Genomic DNA, 27,164 nt, shown 5'->3' on the forward strand with positions numbered 1-27,164 from the left:
TTGTTGCATTCTCATCTGCTTCCATATTCTTCACTGTTCATACTAACTTACACTTAAATGAATTCACTATGTAGTTCTCATGTCTTGTCTTTGTCACTATAGCTCCTAAGTGGTATTACCTTACTTTATGGCCTGCCTGGCAAACACATAACTATCTTTCAATTCTCAGTTTAAATATCTTCTCCTCTATGAAGTTGCTTATGATTCCCAAATTAAAATGGAATATCCTCTTCTGTGATCTCCCAATTGTATCTAAAACAGACATCATCACAACATACAGAATACTTTATTACACTTATTAATTTACATGCCCATCATCTCCAGTAAACTGAGGGCAGGAATAAAATATTTCCATTTTATTAAATCCAACCGTTAGTGAAGGAAAGAAGAGTAGAAAGAATAACTGAACATGTGATAATTTTGCCATTGTTTTTTCTTTACTTGCTTGCTGGTGCTTGATCTCACCCAACCTATAGGAACACACAGACACTCATATCCCTTGAGGTCATACTACAACTTTCCAGGACAGATCCAGCCTCCAAAAGTTTTCTCCATGTACTGGGCCACAGCCAGGGTCAGATGATCATTAAACGGTCCAGCCACAACCTGGATACCTAGAGGAAGTCCTTTGGCATTCAGACCCAGTGGGCACTGGGTCACAGGCAAACCCAGGGCACTGAAGATACCTGAATGAAACAAACAAGAATAATGTGAGAAGTCAAGACCCATTCTTCAAAACATTTTCTCCTCCTGATTGTACAATGGTGATGATAATAGTTACAAAGATATAGTTAGAGTTTACTATCTGCTGAACGCATCTAGGGACTTGATGTGAATGAAACATTTGAATTAATACAACAAAAACCATGAGACAGAAACTATTAATTATTCCTAATTTACAGATAAAATGATAAGAACAGAGAAGTTAGATGACATATCTACAATTACTGAGCTAGTAAAAGCTCAGATCAGGATCTGAATGCAGAAAATGTGAATGAGAGCTAGAACTGTTTTCTGGTATGCTATTCCTAACTTGCCCTCTGTAGCATTTTCAGAAAAAAATAGAGTAAATGCTAATGTGTATCTTCTAGTATTATAAATTTTTTAAATTTATGAACATTTGTAATATAATTTTGTGGCAGTGTAGATAAGTAAATTTGAAATCTTTACCTCATTCATGTTTCTGTAGAATGTTACAGCAGTAAAACTTACATAAAATAAGATTTCCCTGTTTTAAATGTAGAAATTAATGGTAATAAATTTACAGAATTCTGTAGCCATCCCCATAATCTATATTTAGAATATTTTCATCACCCTGAAAAGAAACTACGTAAAAGTTAGAAGTTGCTCTCCATTCCCCCTTTCCCTAGAAACCACTAATGTATTTTTTGTCTTTATGAACTGACTACCAGGACATTTACTATAAATGGAATCATATGATATACAGTCTTTTTCTGCCTGGTCTTTTACTTAGAATAATGTTTTCAAGGTTCATCCAAGTGGTTCTTTTTTTATTGCCAAAGAATGTGTCTATTTAATAGATATATAAAAATTTGATGTCCAGGGAGCAAGATGGCTGAGCTGAAGGAAGTTCTGTCTGCTTGCTCCAAGCACAGGACTGGACTTGAGGCTAAATTGCAGAGCATTCAACTTGAAAACCACCTGAAAATAGCTGACTGGAAATATTGCAAGCAGGGAGCATGGAAAGGAGACAGGCGAAGATGCTAAGTGGGTGAGTGAACTCACACAGCTGTGCAGTGCAGCTGGGAAGACGCAGCAGCACAGCTCCTAACCCCTGGAAGCAGAGGAACTCAGCTCCCTACAGAGATCCCTAAACAAGATCAACAGAGAAGGGAAGGGGAACCCATGTAGCATCAGACAGTGGGAATCGGAGGTGATTCAGCAAACTAGGGTGACCCAGCACTATTCCAGGCTTAAAGCAAGTGCGTGGTTGTGACACCAGCCTGGAAAGCTTGGCCCAACTGTGGGAGCCAGAGAGGCCACAAAGCTGAACAGCACACCTGAGGAGGGGGTCTGAGAAGATCACACAGCAGTGAATCTGAGGGTCAAGATATTCTCTGAAAGAACTTTGACAGACTCTACCCAGAGTGCTCAGGGAAAGGGGTACATTCCTCCCCACCTTGAGTGAAGAGGAGGCACCACTTTCTCTACACATGGAACAGCTCTGGGCTGGAAATCAGCACCCCAGCGACAGGGCCTGGCAATGCCAGGGATTCCGACATCTGGCCAGGGGGAACCTGGGAGGAAGCCCCGCCCTGTGAAAGAGGTGTGGTCTGGAAATCGGCATCCCAGCAGCAGGATCTGGCTATGCTGGGGATTTGGACGTCTGGCTGGGTGGGAGCCTGGGCAGAAGCCCAGCCCATCAAGAGCCGGCTGAGCTGAAAAATTAAAGGGGCCAAGCAGGGAGCTTTTTTTTTTTCTTTCTTTCTTCCTTTTTTCTACCCTGCTTTGTGTGGTGACCAAGAGTTGCCAGCAACCCAAGCAGAGCTGAGGCATTGGAAGGAGAGGAAGAGAATGCCTGCCCTGCCTATAAGCTAGGCACCATTCCCAACTTGAATCTGTTTAAACCACCCTGCCTGGACATGATACCCTTAACATCCCAGTGCCATTGGGGAAGGAAAACCATTCTAGAACAAATACATACAAGTGGTGAGCCCTAAAGGTAACCCAACCTCTGGGCTAGGGAAGGCCATTATCTGGGATTCCCACCCTGCAGGGCTTCAGCCAGGAGGCCCAGGGCCAGGCAGGGATAGTGATTTACATTGGCCTGTACCAGAGAACTGCCCAAGAGCACATGGATCCATACCCAAGGGGCCAGATCCAACATATTCAGAGCAAAATCTAGTGAGCTCTGTGAATAGCAGAGCCAAGGTTTTCTTTTGTTATTATGATTGTTTTGGTGTTTCTTTTTGAATTTTATTTTTTAATTCAATACTTTTTCTTTTCCCATTTTTTATCTTTTTTATTATATATTTTATTCAACTTACCATTTTTATTTTCTAAATTACTATTATTTCAGTCATTATTTTCTCCCCTTTATTTTTTTATACTAACCCTATTTCTTGTCTCTGCCTTGTTTGTTTTCATATTCTTCTTTTCTCTCTTTTTCTGCCCTCTTCTAACCTTCTTGGTCTCATGCCTTCCAGTATTCTCTGTGTGTTTTTTCTGTTTGTTTATTTGTCTTTTAATCTTTTTTTTTTTGATGCTGGTGCTTTTATCATTATTAATGTTGATTTTTTTCCAGGTCCTTTGTGATTTAGTCTGGTGTTTCCTTGCCTTCTTTGCCTTCATTTTTTGTCCTCTCCCACTTCTATTTTTTTTTCTTTATTAATTTTAGAAATACAGGGAGAGGGACAGAGAGATAGAAACATTAATGAGAGAGAACTTCGATTGGCCGCCTCCTGCATGGCCTCCACTGGGGATTTGGCCCACAACCTGAGCATATGCCCTGACCAGAAAGTGAACCAGTGACCTCTTGGTGCATGGGTTGATGCTCAACCACTGAGCCACACCGGCCGGACTCCTCTTTCTAATTCTTTAGGTCTAGCACCTCCTACTATTCTGTGTGTGTATGTTGTTTCTGTGTCTTTTAATCTTATTGAGGAATTTGCTTTTATTATTGTTGATGCTGATTTTGTTGTTGTTGTTCTTTTTGGTTTGGTCTGGTTTTGCATTGTTTTGTTCGGTAAAAACCTATACAATGGCTGGCATGACAGGGTTAATGGGGTCCGGGCTGAGGATCAAGCCCACCTACAAATGGACAATAGCAATCAAGACCCAAATTAAACAAAGAGCCCACAAAACCCACACAAGGGTCATTCATGGAGCACCCAGCTCAGAGGTTCAAGGAGACTACTAAACTGGTTCCCACAAGAAGGCCACCATACCAAGACTGGGAGGCATTAGCAGTATTATCTGATATAAACCAACTGGCCTACATGTTCCAGCATATCTCACCTGGCCCGAACTACCAGATTGCTAAAATGGCGAGACAAAGAAACAATGCCCAAATGAAAGAAAAAGAAGAATCACCAGAAAAAGGAACTTCATGAAATAAAGCCACAGTTTGTCAGATAAAGAATTCAAACCAATGGTGCTCAAACAACTTAGTGAGAATTACAAGCAACTTAATAAGAACTACACCAGCATAAAAAAGAGGTAGAAGCTATGAATAAAAATGAAGTGGAAATAAAGAATGGCATAACTGATATAAAAAATACCATGGAGGGATTCAACAGTACATTAGAAGAAGGTGAAGACCAAATCAGTGAGTTGGAAGATAAGGAAGAAGAAAATACCCAATTATAGCAGCAAATGGAAAATAATTAAAAAGCAGGAGGAGAGTTTAAGAGAGATTTGGGACAACATGAAATGTACAACAGTAGAAATCATAGGAGAACTAGGAGAAGAATTGGAGAAAGGAATAAAGAACTTGCTTGAATAAATAATGACAGAAAACTTTTCAAACATGGTAAAAAAAAAGTCACACAAGTCCAGGAAACACAAAGAGTCCCAATCTAGATGAACCCCAAAAGACCTACACCTAGACACATCATAATTAAAATGACAAACGTTAAAGAAAAATAAATAATCTTAAGGCAGCAAGAGAGACACAGTTATCTACAAGGGAGCTCCCATTAGACTGTTCACTGATTTATCAATAGAAACACTGCAAGCCAGAAGGGAGTGGCACGAAGTATACATAGTAATGAAAAGCAAGGGTCTGAATCTAAGACTATTCTACCCAGCAAGGCTATCATTCAAAATTAAATGTGAAATAAAAAGCTTCATGGGAAAAAAAATGGCTAAAGGAATTTACTATAACCAAACTAGCACCGCAAGAAATGCTAAAGGGACTTTTGTAAGAAAAAGAAGAAATATATATAGAGAGAGGAACACAGGCATAAATAATAAAAATGGCAACAAAAAGTACCTATCAATAATAAACTTAAATGTAAATGGCTTAAATGTTCCAATAAAAAGACACAGGGAGTTGAATGGATAAGAAAACATGATCCATATATATGCTGACTACAAGAGATACATCTCAGAACAAAAGACTCACACAGGATGAAAGTCAGGGGATAGAAAAAGTTTTTCATGCAAATGGAAACAAACAATAAAGTTGGTGTAGCAATACTCATATCTGATAATATAGATTGAAAAATGAAGGCCATAATAAGAGACAGAGAAGGTCACTACATAACATTAAAAGGATATAACCCTGGGAAACATATATGTATCCAATATAGGAGTACCGAAATATATTTAAAAACTTTTGGAGGACGTCAAGGGAGAGAGTGACAGAAATATAATCATAGTAGAAGACTTCAACACCCACTGGACAGATCCTCTAGACAAAAAAATGAACACAGAAACAGAGGCCCTAAATGATGCACTAGATCAGATGGATTTAAGTGATATTTACAGAACATTTCACCCCAAAGCTACATAATATACATTCTTCTCAAGTGCACATTGGAAATTCTCAAAGATAGACCACATGTTAGGACACAATCTAAGTTTCTACAAGTTCAAGAAGATTGAAACTAGAAAGAAATTGCAATAAAAACATTCAAACACCTGGAGGTTCAATAGCGTGTTAGGAAACAACAAATGGGTTACCAAGAAGATCAAGAGAGAAAAAAACTTCCTGGAAATTAATGAAAATGAACATACAACACAAAATATCTGGGACACAGCAAAGCAGTTTTGAGAAGGAAGTTCACAGCAATACAGGCCTACCACAAGAAACAGGATAAGTTTCTAATAAACTATATAACCCTACAAGTTAAAGATTTAGAAAGAGAACAAAAAGAAAAACCCAGTTAGTAGAAGGAGAAAAATAATAAAATCAGAATGGAAATAAATGACATAGAGACTAAAAAACAAAACAAAAAAACAACTCAAAGGATCAATGAAACAAAGAGCTGGTTTTTCGAAAAGATAAACAAGATTGATGGACCCTTAAGCTAGACTCACCAAGAAACCAAGAGAGAGAACCCAAATATACAAAATCAGAAATAAAAGAGGAGAAATAATAACTGACACCACAGAAATATAAGCAATTGTAAGAAAATACAATGAACAACTATATGCCAACAAATTCGACAACCTAGGCAAAATGGACATATTTCCAGAATCATACAGTCTTCCAAAACTAAACCAGGAAGAGTCAGAAAGTCTGAACAGACAAATAACAACAAAGAGAATTGAAGCAGTAATCAATAATTTCCCAGCAAACAAAAGCCCTGTTGCAGAGGGCTTTACAGGGGAGCTTTACCAATTATTCAAAGAATAATTACCACTTATTCTTCTCAAACTATTCCAATAAATTCAAGAGGATGGAAGCTTTCTAAGCTCTTTTTATGGGGTCAGCATATTTCAAATCACAAAACAAGATATAGACAATACAGAAAAAGAAAATTACAGGCCGATATTCCTGATGAACATAGATGCCAAATTCTTCAACAAAATATTAGCAAATCGAATCCAACAATGTATTTAAAAAATTATACACCACAACCAAGTGGGTTTTATCCCAAGAATGCAAAGCTGGTTCAATATTCACTAACTAATAAATGTGATACACCACATAAACAAAATGATGATAAAAATTATATGATCACATCAATAGATGCTGAAGAAGCATTTGATAAAATCCAGCACCCATTTTTGAAAAAAAACTCTCAGCAAAGAGGGAATAGAAGGATCATACTTCACCATAATAAAAGCCATATATGACAAACCTACAGCCACCATCATAGTCAGTGGGCAAAAACTAAAAGCATTTCCCTTAAGAACAAGAACAAGACTGGGACGTCCACTTTCACCATTCTTATTCAACATAGCACTGGAAGTCTAAGCCACAGCAATCAGACAAGAAGAAAAAAGAAAAGGCATCCAGATTGGAAAGGAGGAAGCAAAACTGTCATTATTTGCAGATGACATGATATTGTACATTGAAAACTCTAAAAACTCCACCAAAAATTTACTAGATTTCATAAACAAATTTGGCAAAGTAGTAGGACACAAAATCATTCAGAAACCATTGGCATTTTTATACACCAATAATGAACACACAGAAAGAGAAACTAAAAAAAAAAAAAAATCATCCCATTTACCATTGCAATAAAAAAAAAAATTAAGATACCTAAGAATAAACATAATCAAGGAGGTAAAAGACCTGTTCTCTGAAAACTACAGAACATTGAAAAAAGAAACAGAGGAAGATATAAATAAGTGGAAGCATATATCATGCTCATGGATTGGAAGAATTAACATCATTATAATTTCCATACTACCCAAAGCAATCTATAGATTCAATGCAATCCCTATTAAAATAATAACAGCATATTTCACAGATCTAGAAAAATACTCCAAAAGTTTATACGGAACCAAAAAATACCCTAAATAGCCATAGCAATCTTGACAGAGCAGAATAAAGTTGTAGGGATTACAATTGTGTATATCAAACTATACTACAAAATCACTGTAATCAAAACAGCCTGGTACTGGCACAAGAACAGGCATATAGATAAATGAAACAGAATGGGGAACCCAGAAATCAACTCAAGACATTATTCTCAATTAATATTTCTCAAAGGAGGCAAGAGCATACAATGGAGTAAAGAGAGTCTCTACAATAAATGGTGGGGGGAAAATTGGAGAGGTATATGTAAAAACATGAAACTAGACAACCAACTTACACTATACACAAGAATAATCTCAAAATGGATAACAGACTTAAATGTAACTCATGAAAGCATAAAAGTCCTAGAAGAAAATGTAGCAGCAAAATCTCACACATCACCTGTAGCAGAATACATTACCTAGGGCAAAAAAAAAAAAAAGAAAAAAATTAATAAATGGGACTACATCAAACTAAAAAGCTTCTGCACAGCAAAAGAAGCCAGCATCAAAATGAAAAGTAAACCCACTGTATGGGGGAACTTGTTTGCCAATGATACATCAGATAAAGGGCTAATTTTCAAAATATGTAGAATACTCATACAACTCAACAAAAGAAAGACAAACAAACTAAAAAATGATCAGTGGACCTGAACAAACACTTCTCCAAATAGGACATACAAAAGACCAAGAGACATGAAAAAATGCTCAATGTCACTAATTATCAAAGGGATGAAAATTAAAATTACTATGAGCTATCACCCCATACTGGCTGCCATGAAGGAATCATCAAACAACAAGTACTAGTGAGGCTGTGGAGAAAAGGGGACTCTTGTACACTGTTGGTGGGAATGCATACTGGTGAAACCACTATGGAAAACAATATGGTGTTTCCTAAAAAAATTAAACATTGAACTGCCACTTGTCCCAGTGACTCCACTTCTAGGAATATATCCTAAGAAGACTGAAACACCAATCAGAAAATATATGCACCCCTAAGTTCATAGCAGCACTATTTACAATAGCGAAGATCTGGAAATAGCCCAAGTGTCCATCAGTAGAAGATTGGATAAAAAAAGCTGTGGTACATACACACAACGGAATACTATGCAGCTGTAAGAAAGAAAGTTATCTTATCCTTTGAGATGACATGGAGGGACCTGGAGAGTATTATGCTAAGCAAAATAAGCCAATCAGAGAAAGACAAATATCACATAATCTCTTTATTTGTGGGATATAATGAACAAACAAGCTGATGAATAAAAAAGATCCATAGTTGTGGAATTTGGGAACAAACTGATAAACCTCAGAGGGAAGGTGAATGAGGTGGTGAGAAGAGATAAACTAAAGAACTTATATGCATATATGTATACAATGAACACATACAACAGGGTGGTGAAGGTGGTGGAGGGGTGTGTGCAGGAGCATGGAGGAGTCTGTCAATAGAGGAAAAAGGAGGGACATCTGAATAAAAATTAATTCATTAATTATAAATATTTTATTATAATTCATCAGCTGATGGACAACTGGGTTAATTAATAACTTTTGGCTATTATTAATTAGGTTGCGATAAACATTCATGGACAAGTCTTTGTATGGACATATGTTTGTTTTTATATTTCTTGAATATTTATGTAGGAGTGAAATTTCTGGGTCATATGTTAAATTAACATTTAACATTTTAATGGAAATGCCCAAATGTTTTCCAAAACACCTACACTATTTTGCCATGATCATGTTCACCAGAAATGTATGGGGGCTCCAATTTCTCCACACATTTGTTAACAATTATTTTTTACTATAGTTCCTTTAGTGTATGTGCAGATATCTCATTGTGGTTTTAAATGTGCATTTTCTTAATGACTAATAATGTTGAGCATCTTTCATGCGCTTATTGGTCATTTGAATGTCTTGTTTGTAAATATACCTATTGAAATCCATTGTCTATATTCAAATTGAGTTTTAGTCTTTTATTGTGTTGCAAGAATTCTTCATGTACTTGGAATATAAATCACTTAGTGGACATAAATTTGCAAATAATTTCTCCCGGTCTGTGAATATTTTACTTTCTCAAAAGTGTCTTTTAGAGAGAAAAGTTTTACATTTTGATGAGGTTCAATTTATCATCTTTTTCTTGTATTGGCTGTACTTTTGATGATGAATCTAATAAATCTTTGCCAAACCCCAGGTCACAAATATTACTCTTCTATTTTCTTCAAAATTTGTTATAGTCTTAGTTTTTACATTTAGGTCTGTGATCCACTTTACTTATATTTTTAGAGAGAGAGGGAGAGACAGAGAGAAACATCGATGTGCGTGTGAGACATTGATCAGCCGCCTCCAGCATGACCCCTACTGGCATCAAGCCTGCATCCCAGGCTTGTGCCCTGAATGGAAATTGAACTAGCAACCTTTCCATGCACAGGAAGATGCCCAACCAACTGAGCTACACCAGCCAGAGCTGTGATTCACTTTAAATTAATTTTTTGTAAATGGTGTGTGATAGAGGTCTGATTTAATTATTTTGCATGTACACATCCAGTTATTGCAGCATTATTTATTGAAAAGCCTGTTAATGAAACTCTTTGATCCTTTGTAAAAAAAAATCAATTGAAAATAAATATGGGGACTTATTTTTGTACTCTGAATTCTATTCCACTGATTATATATACCAGTACCACAATTTATTGATTACTGTAGTTTTCTTAAATGATAAGTGCATGTACTCCAACATTTTTCTTCATTTTCAAGAGTGTCTTTGGTTAGTCCTGGTCCTTTAGATTTCCATATGAATTTTAGGATCAGCTAGTCAATTTTGGCAAACAACAACAAAAACAGGTAGGATTTTAATAAAGATTACATTTAATCTCTAGATCAATTTTGGGAGTATTGCATTCTTAACAATATTAACTTCTCCAATCCATGATCATGGGATATCTTTCCATTTGTCTAGAACCTAATTAATTTATTTCAGGAATGTTTTTATTTTATAAGTCTTGCACTTCTTTTGTTAAACTTAATTCTAATCACGTTACCATTTTGAAGTTCTGAATGACATTGTTTCTTAATGTCATGTTTATATTTTCCTTTGTTGGTATACAACATACAAATGGTTTTTATAGAGAGTGAGGCAAAAGTAGGTTTACATTTGTGAGACCACAAAACAGTTTATTATTGTATTATTATTTATTAATTATTGTATTATTTTCTATATGAACAACTGTAAACCCACTTTTGCCCCTCTCTGTATATTGACCTTGTTGACTTTTTTACTAATTTTAAGTTTTTAAAAATTCTTTAGGAATTTTTACATAATAATTACATGTTTAGTGACTAAAGACACTTTTACTTCCTCTTTTAAAATCTGAATGCCTTTATTTCTTTTTCCTTGGTTAAATGCCCCTATTAGAATTTCTAGTACAATATTGAACACGTGTGGTAAAAGTGGAAATCCTTTTCTTATTCCAGATCTTAGGTGGAAAGTCTTTCTTTCACTAATAAGTATGAAGTTAGCTCTGCGTTTTTGTAGATTCCTTATTTTGAGGAAGTTTCCTTCTAGTCCTATGTTGTCAAAAGTTATTTTTTTCAACCATAAATGGGTTTGGATATTCTCCAAAGCTTTCTTTTGCATCTATTGTGATGATAATGTATTTTATGCCCTTTATTCCATTAATATGGTATTTGATATGAAATTATTTTGGGATGTTAAAACAACTTCACATTCTTAGGATAAATCCATTTGTTGGTGCATACTGTTTTCTATCCTGCTGAATCTGATTTGCTCATATTCTTTAGGATTTTTGCACCTACATCCAAGACCAATATTGACTTACAGTTTTCTTTCCTTGTGATGTCTTTATCTGGCTTTGGTATAACAGTTACTGGCCTCATAAAATGAATTAATGAATGAATAAACAAACAAAGGCTATAGTAATCAAAATAGCATGGTACTGGCATAAAAACAGACATATAGATCAATGGAACAGGATAAAGAGCCCAGAAATGAACTCACACCTTCATAATCAATTAGTATTTGACACAGGGGGCAAGAATATATGATGGAGTAAAGAAAGTCTATTCAATAAATGGGGTTGGGAAAATTAGACAGATACATGCAAAGAAAATAAAACTACAGCACCAACTTACAACATACATGAGAATAAACTCAAAATAGATTAAAGACTTAGATGTGATACTCCAAATCATAAAAAATCTTAGAATAAAACAGGTGGTAAAATCTTAGAAATTTCTCTTAGCAATATTTTTTCTGATACATCTTCTTGGGAAAGGGAAACAAAAGAATATAAGCAAATTGGACTACATCAAACTAAAAAGTTCTTGCTTGGATGGCAGTGTAGGTAAATGCAGTATTGGCCTCCCACAACCACATCAAAATTACAACAAAACTACAGAACAACCATCATTCAAAACTGCCTGAAATTTAGCTGAATGGAAGTCCTACAACTACAAAATTAAAGAAGAAATGAGATCAAGACTGGTAAGAGGGCAGAGGACTGGATGGGCTGGTCCTACACCCATGTGTGGGATGTAAAAATCAGGAGGAATACTTCGGCTGTGAAAGTTCTACCTGAAGAGTGAGGGGTCCCCATCCCACACCAGGAACCCGGCTCAGGGTTCCAGTACCAGAATGAGAAGTCCCTATAACTTCTGGCTGTAATAATCAGTGGGAATTGGGGATGAGGGAGTTTGAGGCTTCTGAAGCCCCAGGCAGCTCCTATTAAAGGGTCCATGTATGGACTTACTAGGAATCACACCATCCAGGCACCAGCATGGGGGAGGCAGCTAAAGTCCCCAGAGACATATGGGGAAGAATTGAGTTCTTTGACATTGGGGTGAGAGCTCTAGGGCAACTTTCTCCTGGACAGATGTATTGGTGGAGGCCTTTGTTCCTTTGGTGAGTCCTCCCTCAGGGCCCATAGACATCTGCCATATCTGGGACTCCAGCAACCTGGCTCATCCTGTTTGCCATGCCCTGGTGATTCCCTGAGACTCTGCCGCACCCAACTTTCAGGCCCACCCAAGCTGTTTTCAGAGTCTTTACCATAGGAATAGACTGTCTTGGCTCCTGTTTCAGATTTTCCTAAATTTTCTCAAAAAAAGCAGCATCTGGCCTCAGTGAGCCCCATACCTCTTACTAAGTGGCCCCAGGCCCAGCATTAGAAGCAGCAGCCGTGGTTCACAACTTGGCTTTGCCTGGGCACCTCAAAAATCAGCACAAGAAGCAGCCATCTGCAGATCACTGTGTAGCTTATGCCTGGTAGCCCTGGGTAGATAGAACACAGGCTATGGCTGACCTTGCTCCAGATCCAGCAACCCAGTGGACAGCTTCAGACCATGTTGAAACACTATCACCCAACTACCTTCATAAGAGACACATTCAAGGAGTGGACTCAGTGGGTACCACAGCCATGCTGAAGTAAGTCTTGTCCTGTGTGTGGGCCCATGCACAGCTAGTCCTCCAAGGTAGTCAGAGATCAGTGGTCAGTGGGCATAGCTAGTCCTCACAACTGATTAGCCTGAGTAAATCCCTTCCATTGACATACCAACAGCAAACAAGACTCAATTACAACAGAAGGGCGTATAGTCCACATAAGGGTTGCACCTTGAGGTCCCAGCTGAAGTGATTAGGGAGGCTGTGCCACTGGACCCTACAGGACACCTACAATAGGTTATTCTATGAAGCATAGGATACACAGAAACACTTCCTACTACATAGAAACATAAACAGGGAGGCAGCCAATATAAGGAGAAAAAGAAACATGTCCCAAATGAAAGAACAGAACAACACTCCAGGAAAAGATCTAAAAAACTGGAGATAAGTAATCTAACAGATGCAAAGTTCAAAACACTGGTTATAAGGATGCTCAAGGAACTTAGTGAGGCCCTCAAGAGCATAAAAAGGACCAGTCAGAAATAAAGGATTCACTAACTGAAATAAAGAACAATTTACAGGGAATCAATAGAAGAATAGGTTAAGCCAAGAAGCAAACCATAGATTTGGAACATAAGGGAGAAAAAAACACCCAATCAGAACAACAACAAAAAAACAATCCAATAATAACAATAATAATAATACAACAAAAGACTCACACAGGTTGAAAGTGAAGGGATGGAAAAAAATTTTCCAAGCAATAGGAAAGTACAAAAAAGCTGGGGTACCAATACTCATATCTGATAAAATAGATTTCAAAATGAGGGCCATAACTAGAGACAAAGAAGGCCATTACATAATATTGAAAGGATCTATTCAACACAAAGATATAACTTTGATAAACATATATGCACCCAATATAGGAGCACCAAAATATATTAAAATCTTATGGAGGACTTCAAAGGAGAAATCAACAGCAAAACAATCATAGCAGGGAACTTCAACACCCCACTGACACCACTGAATAGATCCTCTAGACAAAAAATTAGCAAAGAAACAAAGACTCTAAATGAAGCACTAGACCAAATGGATTTCATAGATATCTACAGAGAATTACACCCCAAAACTACAGAATTCACATTCTTCTCAAGTGCACATGGGACTTTCTCAAAGATAGACCACATGATAGGATACAAACTAAATCTCTACAAGTTCAAGAAGATTGAAATCATATCAAGAATCTTCTCAGATCACAATGGTATGAAACTAGAAATCAATTGCAACAAAAACATGCAAAGACATTTGAACATATGGAGGCTAAATAGCATGTTATTAAACAATGAATGGGTTACTGAGGAGATCAAGTAAGAAATTAAAAACTTCCTGGAATCCAATGGAAATGAACACACAACAACACAATATCTATGGGATGGAGCAAAAGCAGTTCTGAGAGGCAAGTTCAAGCCTGAAACACCAATCAGAAAGAATATATGTACCCCCATGTTCATAGCAGCACTATTTACAATAACTAAGATCTGGAAATAGCCCAAGTGTCTATCAGTACATGAGTGGATAAAAAAGCAGTGGTACATGTACTCAATGGAGTCCTATGTATCTGTAAGAAAGAAAGATCTCTTATCCTTTGAGACGACATGGAGGGACCTGGAAAGTATTATCCTACGTGAAACAAGCCAAGCAGAAAAAGACAAATACCACATGATCTCACTTATTTGTGGAATATAATGAACATAACAGTCTGAGAAATAGGGTAGACCCAGAAACATGGAAATAGGGTACAGATTGACAACCCTCAGAAGAGGGGATGGTGGGAAAAGGGAAGAGATAAACCACTGAACTTATATGCATATAGGCATAACCAATGGACATGAACAAGAATGCCAGGGACAGGGCGGGGGAGATGAGGAGGAGGGTGTCAATGGGGTAAAAAAGGAGAAACATTTGTAACAAAAATAAAATAAAAAAATAAGTAAATAAAAAAAGGATTTTTTTATGAAGATGAGGAGAAAATTAGCAAGATTTGATGACCTATTGGAATGGTAGATAAGTAAACAGAATCTATGGTAGAACACATGCTGCTGGGTTGAGTGACTAGTAGCTTTGTAATGAATTATTGATCTTGAAGATCTTTGTGACTCAAAGAAAAAAGTGCAATAAATATATATGTGTATACAAAATAATAATAATAATAATAATAATAATAATAATAATACATCAGGATAGTGAAATGAACCTCTGGGACAACTTCAAGTGTACCAACATTTGCATCATGGGGTAGCCAGAAGGAGAAGAGAGAGAGCAAGGAATTTAAATCCTATTTGAAAAAATATTGACAGAAAGCTTCCCTAACTTGGTGAAGGAAGCAGACATACACGTCCAGGAAGCATTAGAGAGTCCCAGACAAGATGAATCCCAAGAGGCCCACACCAAAACACATTACAATAAAAAAGTTAAAGGCAAAGAGAGAATTTTAAGAGCAGCAAGAGAAAAGCAGTTAGTTACTACAAGGGAGCTCCCATAAGACTGTCAGCTGATCTCTCACAAGAAACTTTACAGGTCACAAAGGGGTGGCAAGAAATAGTCAAAGTGATGAAAAGAAAGAACCTACAACCAAGATTACTTTATCCTGCAAAGCTATCATTTAGAATCGATGGATATATAAAGAGTTTCCCAGATAAGAAAAAGCTGAAGGAGGAGTTCATCAGCACCAAACCAGTATTATATAAAATGTTGAAGGGTCTTCTTGAAGAAAAAGAAGATAAAATATATAAATAATAAAATGGCAATAAATACACATCCATCAACAATTGAATCTAAAAACAAAATGAAGAAACAGAACAAAAACAGACTCACAGATACAGAGATATTTTTGTTCCTTGCTAGTTGGGAGGAGTGTTGGGGGAATGGGTGAAAAAGGTAAAGGAAATGAAGGACAAAAAACTGACAAACCTCAAAGGGAAGGGAGTGGGCAGGAAAAGATAAACCAAAGAACTTATATGTATATATGCATAACTAATGGACACAGACAATAGTGTGGGGAAGGCAGGAGTGGGGTGGGAGTGGGGAGGAGGGGGTCAATAGGGGTAAAAGGAGGAAGATCTGTAATACATTCAACAATAAAAATAAGTTTAAAAAATAAAAATAAATAAAAAGTTTTTGCTTATCAAAGGAAACCATCAAGAAAATGTTTTTATTTTTGTTGTTGTTAATCGTCACCCAAGGGTGTTTTTCCATTGATTTTTAGACAGAGTAGGAGGGAGGGAAGGAAAGGGAGAGAGAAACATCGATGTGAAAGAGACACAGTGATTGGTTGCCTCCTTCATGACCCTAACCAGGCTGGGGATCAAATGTTCAACCCAGATATGTGCACTTGACCAGAATCAAGCCTGTGACCCTTCGGTCCATGGGCCGATGCTCTAACCGCTGAGCCAAACAATCCAGGACCATCAACAAAATGAAAAGACAACCCACGGAATGAGAGAACATATTTAACAGTGATAGATCTGATGAGGGCTTCATATCAAAAATTTGTAAAGAACCTATACAACTCAACACCAAAAACAAACAATTCAATTTAAAAATGGGCAGCCCTGGCCGGTTTGGCTCAGTGATTAGAGCGTCAGCCCACGGACCAAAGAGTCCTGGGTTTGATTCCCGCTAAGGGCATGTACCTTGATTGCAGTTTGTCCCCAGCCCCGGTTGGGTCGTGTGGGTGGCAGCCGATCGATGTGTCTCTCACATTACTGTTTCTCTTTCTCTCTTCCTTCCCCTCTCCCTCCTGCTCTATCTGAAGATAAAAATGCAAAAAAAAGAGTCCTCGGGTGAGGATGAAAAAAAAAGTGGGCAAAGGACCTGAAAGAAGCACTTCGCCAAAGAGGACGTACAGATGGCCAATAGACATATGAAAACATGCTCAACGTCACTAATCATCAGAGAGATGCAAATTAAAACCACAATGAAATACCACCTCATACTTGTCGATAAATCAAAAAACAATAAATGTTGGCAAGGATGTGGAGAAAAGGGAACCTTTGTGCACTATTAGTAGGAATGCAAATTGGTGTGGTCACTGTGGAAAGGAATATGGAGTTATTTCAAAAAATTAAAAATGAAGCTTCCTTATGACCTAGCAATTCTACTTCTGGGAATATATTTGAAGAAACCCGAAACACTAATTCAAAAAATATATGCACCCCTATGTTGACTGCAGTGTTATTTACAATTGCCAAGATTTTGAAGCAGCCAAACTGTCCATTAGTAGATGAGTGGATATAAAGCTGTGGTACATGTATGCAATGGGCTACTACTTGGTGGTAAAAAAGAAGGAAATGTTACCCTTTGGGACAGCATGGATGGACCTGGAGATTACAATGCTAAGTGAAATAAAATAATCAGAGAATCTCAACTACCATATGATTTCACTTACATGTGGACTCTAATGAACAAAATAAACTAACAAACAAAACAGAAACAGACTCATAGATTCAGATAACAGATTGACAGCCGTTAGAGGAAAGGGTGGTTTGGGTGCTGGGTGAAAAAGGTGAAGGGATTAAGCAAAAAGTAAAAATAAATAAAATAAAAAAGATAAACTTCATAGTCACAGACAGTATGGTGACTATCAGAGGGAAGAGGAGGTGGGGGGAGGTAGAAGAGGGTAAAAGGGGACTTGACTTAGGGCAGTGAACACACAATACAACATATAGATAATGTATTATAGAATTCTACACCTGAAATCTATATAATTTTATTAACCAATGTAACCCTAATAAATTCAATAAAAAGTTACCTTATTACTGACCTCAGAATAAATTTGAAAAATTTCCTTCCTCCCTTTTTCCTGGAAGAGTTTGTGAAATATTGGCAATAATTCTTTCAATGTTTGTTAGAATTCACTAGTGAAGCTGTCTGGGCTTGGGCTTTTGTTTCTTGGAAGTTTTACAATTAGTAATTCAATCTCTTTTTATAATTTTTCTATTTTTCTTGAGTATTTTGGCAGTTGGGGACAGTCTAAGAATATATCCATTTCATCTAAATTGTCTAATGTGATGGTATAAAATTGTTCATAATATTCTTAATATACTTTTAATTCATGTATAGTTGGTAGTGTCTGAAGTTCTTTGTGTTTGAATTCCTTTATCTATGAAATGAGGATAATAATAGTGTCTCCTTTTTAAAACTGCCATGAGGATAATATTAGAAGAGACCTATAAAACTATTAGAACAATGCCTGGAACAGATAAAGCAAGGGGAAAAGATACAGAAATTGTTATGAAGTAAAACAGTGATATTAATATTATCTACATTAAAATTAACATAAACATATGCATATGTTTGATAAATAATATTATTATCACTATTATTAATACTTGTAAAGCACTTCATACACATTCTCATATTTAATTCTTCCAACAATCCTGCAAAGTACGTGTAGCATCCTCATCTTCACCAGAAAACAACCAAGGTGCAGAAATTAAATATCTGACTGAATCATCCATCTTGTAAGTATCAGACAAGTATAAAAATCTTATACTTACTTGAATAGCAACTGAGAAGAGTATTGCTTTATAGAAAAAATAAAAACACAGCTAAAATGTCAAGCTATATGGCATCTTACAATTCTATGTCATTGACAGAAAGTCATCCAAACCTAGTAAGTTTTCAGCTTCAGTGGAGGAAATGAAAGTGAAACAATACTAAGTATTATTGACCCAAAGATATAGTGGAAATCACACTGGCTTTGAAGTCAGATAAAATACAGTTTGGTTTTAATTCTGACTCTGATGCTGAAGTCACTCTGTTTCTTCATCTTTTTCACAAGAATAACTGTACCTGCTGTGAAGGATTTTGGGGAGCCTTAAATGAGATAATGTAAAGCATTTCTAGCTCATAGTATCTGGCACATAATAGATACTTGATACATGGTGCTATAATCTATGATGGATCTTGTATCCATATTACCTGGCATATCACCTGGCTCACAATGGAAACTCTGTAAATGCACATAGGCTTGAACAAGAGGAAAAAGTTCCAAATTGTGGCTAACTTCAATCTGAGAAAAATCCCTTCAAAAAACTCTGAGATTTTTGCTATACATAAAAATTAAATGCCCTGCCTAGCTGATAGTGAATTTCACATTCCTGGGGTGTCTAAGCAGAAATGAATGAACACTCCATAAGCAAACTGTAGAAGGGAATTTAAATAACACATGGATAGATCATTTCAAATGTATAACCTTGGCATTCAGTATACAATTGATAGAGTCTAAAAGTTGCAGAAAAATTTATACATAGAATAGTTTGAGGCAAGTTTTGTACAAAATCATCCTTTACTTGGATTCATCTTAATGAATAAGCCTTGAATAGTATTATATTGGTTCATGAGCTGAGACTCATAAAACCTTTAGAAGGTACATTAAGTTCTTTAGGAAAATATTGTTAGGACACAGGAAGAGTTCTGGAATAAAAATTAGGAAGCAGGGGTGTGCTTTTGGTGTGAAACTTGATCTTTGGGAGTCACCAGGCAGGTCTCTATGACACAATACCCTTAACTATAGAACAGGATTCAACTTTTATTTATTCCGGAAGCCATGAATTACATGTTGTGCTTCAAACAGTCCCAGGGCAGAGATATAGTAAATTATGGAAACACTCTGTGGAAATGTGATGTTTATTATCAAGGAGTTCCTCAATCTGAGATTTTTCTCAGTTGAATTCCTCAGTTGAACAGATTTCTGTATGAATACAAATGATCTTTAGAGAGAGCTAATTGTTGCTTTGCCTCACCAATAAAATACCCTCTTCCCACATCCCTTTATTTTCTTGGGAATTTTGCCAGAAGGGCTGGGAGCAAGTGCTTGGGTAAGCACCTGGGGTTTACTATCTGCTTTTGTAAGGCCCTGTGGGATGTATTGTTTCTTCTACATTGTCATCACAAATTTTCATGAGTCTACCAGACTGAAATATATAAACTATGCAGTGCCAGTTCTCTTGAGCTGTCTTTGTTGATAGGGAGGCCAGTGAGATTAGGTAGGCAAGGCCATTTGCACTGTCAAGAGTGGGAGGTTTCTGGGACTCCTGCCTATTGAGGCTGTTGGGAAGAGTAAACATCAGAGAAGGAAATACATGAGTGGTCAAAGTCTGTTCTTTTTTAAAAAAAAATTTTTTCTTTATTGATTTTAGAGAGAGAAGGAGAGAGAGGGAGAGAAACATTGATGAGAGAGAACATTGACTGGCCACCTCCTACATGCCCCCCGCTAGGGATTTGGCCCACAATCTGGGCATGTGTCCTGTCCAGGAATCAAATCCGGCAACTTCTTTGTGCATGAATCAATGCTCAACCACTGAGCAACACTGACTGGGCTGTCCTTTTCGTTCTTAAAGCTATTACACATCTATCTGAGAATCTCAACCATTGTCATGATTTCAAGTGTTACCTATGAGGAAATGACCTTCACATCCATATTCCCTGACCTATGTTTCAGACCTATGTAATCAAATTCCTATTTGACATCTCCATCTGAATATCACACAGAAACTTCAAACTAAAAAAAGAAAGCCTTGCAAAATCACACTAAATAAAGAAAGCCTTGCAAAATAACTGCTTTCCTCAAGGAATATGGTCTAGACAGAGAATTAAGACACAAACATAAAAATATCTCTATTAAAACAAAAATAAGTATTCTCAGAAACCCACAAAATTGATTTAGATAAACAGTGGTAGAGAATCTCAAAAGGTGGATATTTCACTGTAGGCTGAGTATGGGAGTGGTCAGAGCTAAGATATGAATGAACTAGGTTTTCAAACATGACTTGGTCTTGGGCTAAAATTCAGGCTGAGTTGTTCTTTTCAGTCTCAGGGAATATCAGACTAGACTAATTTCTGGTGCTAATAATTAATAATTAGTGAGCAAGCTAATAAAGAACATATAAATGTTTATAAAAATAAGTGAAATAAAAATAAAAACAAAAGCAGAACAAAACCAAGCCAAAAAGCTGTAACTGGTAACTCTCTTTAGGTTCTTTCCTATGGACAATTATGTTTCCTGTCTTCAGAACTTGAACAGAATGATAGATATTTTCTTTAATTTGAAATGTTCCTTATGTTGTTTTATTTTGCACTGATTTCTAAAAATAACTTTAAAAATTTAGGCAGAAACTTGTTTCAAAGATTCAAGGAATTGGGAGTGACCAAAGCCAAGAATTAGAGTAAAGATGAGTAAATGAAGGATATAAACTGTTAATTGGTACCCTTACCCCCTCATCCTCCATAGCCCTATGCCAAGTACTTTCCATGCATTATCTAATTTATTCTTGACAGCAACAGTGCAAGGTACAGATTACCCTTAATTCCTAGAGGAGGAAATAAATTCAGAAACATTTAATGTCTTACACGAGGAAACAGAGGTAGAAATGAATACAGTCAAGTATTTGAACTTAAATAAACCAAGCTCCAAATTCCAAATTAAGTGGACTATAGGTTTCTAGAGTAGGAAAGTGCATAGTGTGGTTTCCTGGAAGAGACCTTATAGAAACCATAGAAATCGACTTGGTACATTTCCAGGGGCCTTTAAACCTCACATAACTGCAGTACAGACACAGCTCCCAAACCAGTTGAAACTGAAACAAACTAATTGGATGAACACTAGAATGAATCAAACTCAGAAGTGATAATAGCTAGGCAAATAAAGTATCATCTTGGAGAATTACATTTTGTACTACCATTTTCTGGGAAGCCACAAATCCTGGGAAAACAGCTGAATTGGTTTACCATGCATCAGAATAGCCAAGACAGCTTTTAGGTCAGTTTATGCTGTGTTACTGGAGACAAGTCACTGAACCTACCTGAAGCTCAGTGCTATAAAATGTGATACTCATACTCACTTGCAGGGTTCTTGGAGAGAATGCAGATATTAGCAAATTATTTTCACATATAACAATAGCAACTGTTTTCTGTAGTTTGTTTTTAATTCCACGTCATTTTTGGACATAAATGTATAAAACGTGTCCAACAGCAAAAGGAAAGCACGCTCTTCTTGGAAAATATCTCTATTTCTTTAAGATTAAAGAATATAAAGAATACAGTTAGGTACCTGTGTAAGCAAAGTTGAAAGGCCTTGTCAGAGGAACATGATGCTTGGGAGCCACCGTGGGATGGGAGGGATATAAGAAGACACCGTCATCACCTAGCATCTCCACCAATTCTTTATGCAGGCTTTCTTCCATTGCCTTAAACTTTTTGTATTTCTCATTGTTATATTTGAACTTTCCTTCTAATAAGGCCAGTCCTACAGAATGATAACATATAACAAGTTAAGGTATGAAACTTCATTTTAAATTCTAGTGTTCTTTAGTTTATCATTGAGAAAGTAAAAAAAGTGATGAAAAAGAAACCTTATAACCTGGCCACCCATACATGTCCATTGTTGATCATTTAATGTTAACTCCTGGTCTTTTTTGTTATGCTATATATTACTTTTTATGACCTCTTAGTTTCTCCCACAGAATGTTATATCATAGGGATTGTTATGACTGTATAATATTTTAATTGTAGGAATGAATCATAGTTTTTTCTTTAACTAGCCCATGATTGTTGGACATATAAACGTTTTCCAAAATTTAAATGGTGCCATAAACATTTTCATGCATATAATTCTTAGATAAAGTTTATAATGGAATTATATTTTTAGAGGATTCTATTTAATATATTGTCACATTTTAAATTATATTTTATGAAAAGATCATTAATACATACATATGTATAAATATTTTACACAGTAGTTAAGTACACATCATAATTGCTTAATAAATCATATTTAGTATTTAATATTATGAATTTTAAAATAGTTTACTTATTTAAAAAATGTTTATTGTTCCTATTTTGAAAAGAATGCCTAAGTCTAATAGAAAATAAGAAAAGTTTCAAAAGATTAAAGTAGAATAAACAATTCACCAAAAAGTAGTGCCCAGAGAAAATAATTGTAAATATGTTAGTAAACTTAATTCATGTACTATTTGATGCAATTGTATGTAAAATTTTCCACCTTTCCACTCACCATTTTAACATACATAATACATGTAATCAACACAGCTTCATAAACTTGGCCTTAAGTGCCTGCATATAATTTTATCCTATACATGAATCATAATTCATTACTTATTCCTGTTGTTAAACATTCAGAATGCTTCTAATTTTTTATTACTATAAAACACTCTGCAATGTATCTCTGTCTGAATAATTTTTTTAACTACTATTTGGAATATTTTTATCTGAAGAGTCTTGCCTGTGGCCAAAATCCCTGTGGATTGTTTTCAAGTGTGACCATCAGCAATTACAAAAGATTTATCTGGTAAGACTCAAGGGGGCAAGCTACTCTCTCCAAACCAGATATGGTGCATAGACAGACAGTGCATTGAAATTTCTATAGGGTATTGCAGTTGAGGACTCAGGTCCCTCTAGCCTGTGATGTTCTGTACATATTTGCATTCTCAGCCAAGGCACCTAGATCTCTTTGGTTGAGGCCTTTGGCAGAGGTCTTCTTTAGGTGTTTCTTTATGGGGCAGAAAGAGGGAAGCCTGAAGACACTTTTCCCCACTCTTACTCACTACTCAGGACTTTTCCACTCCTAGTCTCTCCCTTCAGGGTCGGTAAAACTGTTGGAGACTTTTGTTCAGGGGTTCTTCAACAGTGAGAAAATCTTCACACTTGTGCTGATTCACTTAACCCTTGACTGGCGCAAATTTTAATAGCAGAAAATGGAAAAAGGAGGAGTTGTTTTCTCCTGTTTTAGCTTCCTACTAATACTATCACTGTGACTAAAGGCTTCACTAAAACTTTTACCTTGGTGTGTTGATTTTTTTTTTTTTTTGCTTTTATTTTATTGTATTTTTTAATTTAATTAATTGATTTATTTTAGTTACAGATGTTTCTACTTTTTCCCCCACTGATTTCCCCTCTCCCCCATCTCAGCCCTGTCCCAGGCTTTGTAGTCCATGTCTATTGTTCATGCACACATGCATATAAGCTCTGTGGTTTATCTCCCCCCACTCTTCTGGGGATTGTCAGTCTGTACCCCACTTCCACGTCTCTGGGACTACCTCATTCCTCAGACTGTTATGTTCATTATATTCCATAAATAAGTGAGATCATATGATACTTGTCTTTCTCTGCTTGGCTTGTTTCGCTTCGGATGATACTTTCCAGGTCCCTCCATGTTGTCTCGAAAGATAACAGATCCTTCTTTCTCACAGCTGCAAAGTACTCCATTGTGTATATGTAACAAGTCTTTTTTATCCATTCGTGTACTGATGGCCATTTGGGCTGTTTCCAGATCTTAGCTATTGTAAATAGTGCTGCTACAAACATAGGGGTACATATATTCTGTCTGATTGGTGTTTCAGGCTTCTTAGGGTATATTCCTAGAAGTGGGATCACTGGGTCAAATGGAAGTTCGATTTTTAATGTTTTTTTTTTTTTTTTGAGATAACACCATATTGTTTTCCATAGTGGCTAAACCAGTCTACATTCCCACCAGCAGTGTACTAGAGTCTCCTTTTCTCCATACCCTCGCCAACACTTGTTGTTTGATGATTTTTGGATGGCGGCCATTCTGACAGGTGTGAGGTTATACCTCATTGTTCTTTTAATTTGCATCTCTCTGGTGATTAGTGACATCCAGCATTTCTTCATATGTCTCTTGGCCATTTGTATGTACTGTTTGGAGAGGTGTCTATTTAGTTCCTCCGCCCATTTTTTAATTGGTTTCTTGGTCTTCCTTTTATTGAGTTGTATGAGCACTCTGTATATATTGAAAATTAACCCCTTATCTGATATGTCATTGGCAATTATGCTCTCCCACACAGTGGGTTGCCTTTCCATTTTGATGATTGTATCTTTTGTTGTGCAGAAGATTTTGAGTTTGATGTAGTCCCATGTGTTCATTTTCTCCTTTGCTTCTGTTCCCTTAGGTGATGTATAAGTAAAAATTCTGCTGCCTGTGATGTCTGAAATTTTATTGCCTACAGTTTCGTCTAGGATTTTTAGGGATTCATGAGTCACATTTAAGTCTTTTATCCATTTTGAGTTCATTCTTGTGTATGTTGTAAGTTGATGGTCTAGTTTCATTTTTTTGCATGTAGCTGTCCAATTTTCCCAACACCATTTATTAAAGAGGCTGTCTTTACTCCACTGTATGTTCTCACCAACTTTGTCAAATATTAATTGAGCATATTGCCTTGGGTCCATTTCTGGGTTCTCTGTTCTGTTCCACTAGTCTATATGCCTGTTCTTGTGCCAGTACCAGGCTGTTTTGATTACAGTCGCTTTGTAGTATAACCTGAAATCTGGTAATATGATCCCTCCAACTTTGTTCTTATTTTCAAAGATTGCTGTGGCTATTCGAGGTCTTTTTTGGTTCCATATAAACTTTTGAAGTATTTGTTCTAGTTCTGTGAAGTACGTCGTTGGTATTTTAATGGGTATTGCATTGAATCTATAGATTGCTTTGGGTAATATGGACATTTTAATGATGTTAATTATTCCAATCAATGAACAAGGTATGTGCTTCCACTTTTTTATATCTTCCTCTATTTCTGTTTTCAATGACCTGTAGTTTTCTGCGAATAGGTCCTTTATTTCTTTGGTTAAGTTGATTCCTAGGTATCTTAATTTTTTTGCCTTGACAGTAAATGGGATTGTTTTCTAGGTTTCTCTTTCTGTGAGTTCATCATTAGTGTATAAGAATGCCGGGGATTGCTTCACGTGAATTTTGTATTCTGCTACTTTGCCAAATTCATTTATTAAGTCAAGTACACTTTTGATGAAGTCTTTAGGGTTTTGTATGTATAATATCATGTCATCTGCAAATAATGACAGTTTCAATTCCTCCTTTACAATTTGGATCCCTTGTATTAGTTCTTCATGTCTGACTGCTGTGGCTAAGACTTCCAGTTCTATGTTAAATAAGAGTGGTGAAAGTGGGCATCCTTGCCTTGTTCCTGTTAAGGGAAATGCTTTTAGTTTTTTCCCATTGAGTATGATGTTGGCTGTAGATCTTTCATATATGGCCTTTATTATCTTGAGATATGATCCCTCTATTCCCACATTGCTAAGCATTTATATCAGAAATGGATGCTGGATTTTGTTGAAGGCTTTTTCGGCATCTATTGATATGATCATGTGGATTTTATTCTTCATTTTCTTTATGTGGTGTATCACATTTATTGATTTGTGAATATTGTACCAGCCTTGCATCCCTGGAATGAATCCCACTTGGTCATAGTAAGTATATATTTTTTTTGAGGTATTGCTGGATCCTATTTGCTAGTATTTTGTTCAGGATTTTTGCGTCAATGTTCATCAGGGATATTGGTCTGTAGTTTTCTTTCTTTGTAATGTCCTTTTCTGGTTTTAAAATTAGAATTTTTCTGGCTTTATAAAACAAGTTTGGAAGTCTTTCTTCCTTTTGAATTTCTTGAAATAGTTTGAGGGGAATGGGTGTTAGTTCTTTTTTGAATGTTCAGTAAAACTCCCCCGAGAAGCCATCCGGGCCTGGGCTTTTGTTTGCTGGGAGAGTCTTGATTACATCTTCAATTTCTTCTGTTGTTATTGGTCTGTTCAAGTTTTCTATCTCTTTCTAGTTCAGTTTTGGGAGATTATGTGTTTCTAGATATTTGTCCATTTTGCTTAGATTGTCGAATTTGTTGCCATATAATTGTTCATAGTAGTTATTAGCAACCTTTTTTACTTCTGTGGTGTCAGTTGTTACTCCTCTTTAATTTCTGATTTTGTGTATTTGGGTTCTCTCTCTTTGTTTCTTGGTGAATCTAGCTAAGGATCCATAAATCTTGTTTATCTTTTCAACAAACCAGCTTTGTTTCATTGATCCTTTGAATTGTTTTCTTGGACTCTACGTCATTTATTTCTGCTCTGATCTTTACTATTTCCTTCCTTCTACTTGCTTTGGGGTTTTCTTTTTGTTTGCTGTCTAGTTCTTTAAGTTGTGGGGTTAGAAAGTCTATTAGAGATTTTTCTTGCTTCTTGAGGTAGGCCTGTAGTGCTATGAACTTGCCTCTCAGAACGGCTTTTGCTCCATCCCATTGATTTTGTGTTGTTATGTCTTCATTTTCATTGGTTTCCAGGAAGTTTTTAATTTCTTCCTTGATCTCCTCAGTAACCAATTCATTGTTTAATAAAATGCTATTTAGCCTCCATGTGTTCCAATGTCTTTGCATGTTCTTGTTGCAGTTGATTTCTAGTTTCATGCCATTGTGATCTGAGATGATACTTGATATGATTTCAATCTTGAACTTGTAGAAACTTAGTT

General features: G+C 36.3%; 1 protein-coding gene across 1 annotated transcript in view; it reads right to left on the minus strand.

The window, feature by feature from the left end:
- Positions 1–270: 270 nt before the first annotated feature.
- FAAH2 (fatty acid amide hydrolase 2) overlaps positions 271–27,164 on the minus strand; it is a 140,305-nt gene continuing 113,411 nt past the window's right edge. Inside the window, exons 10-11 of the mRNA XM_036270700.1 lie at positions 21,933–22,127; positions 271–686 (exon numbers count right to left, since the gene is read on the minus strand). Of these exons, the coding sequence (XP_036126593.1) occupies positions 511–686; positions 21,933–22,127 (371 nt within the window). The 3' untranslated portion in view covers positions 271–510. The remainder of the gene's footprint in view (positions 687–21,932; positions 22,128–27,164) is intronic.

This window comes from Molossus molossus, unplaced genomic scaffold, assembly GCF_014108415.1.
Source record: "Molossus molossus isolate mMolMol1 unplaced genomic scaffold, mMolMol1.p scaffold_m16_p_2, whole genome shotgun sequence".
In the NCBI taxonomy this organism is placed as follows: domain Eukaryota; kingdom Metazoa; phylum Chordata; class Mammalia; order Chiroptera; family Molossidae; genus Molossus; species Molossus molossus.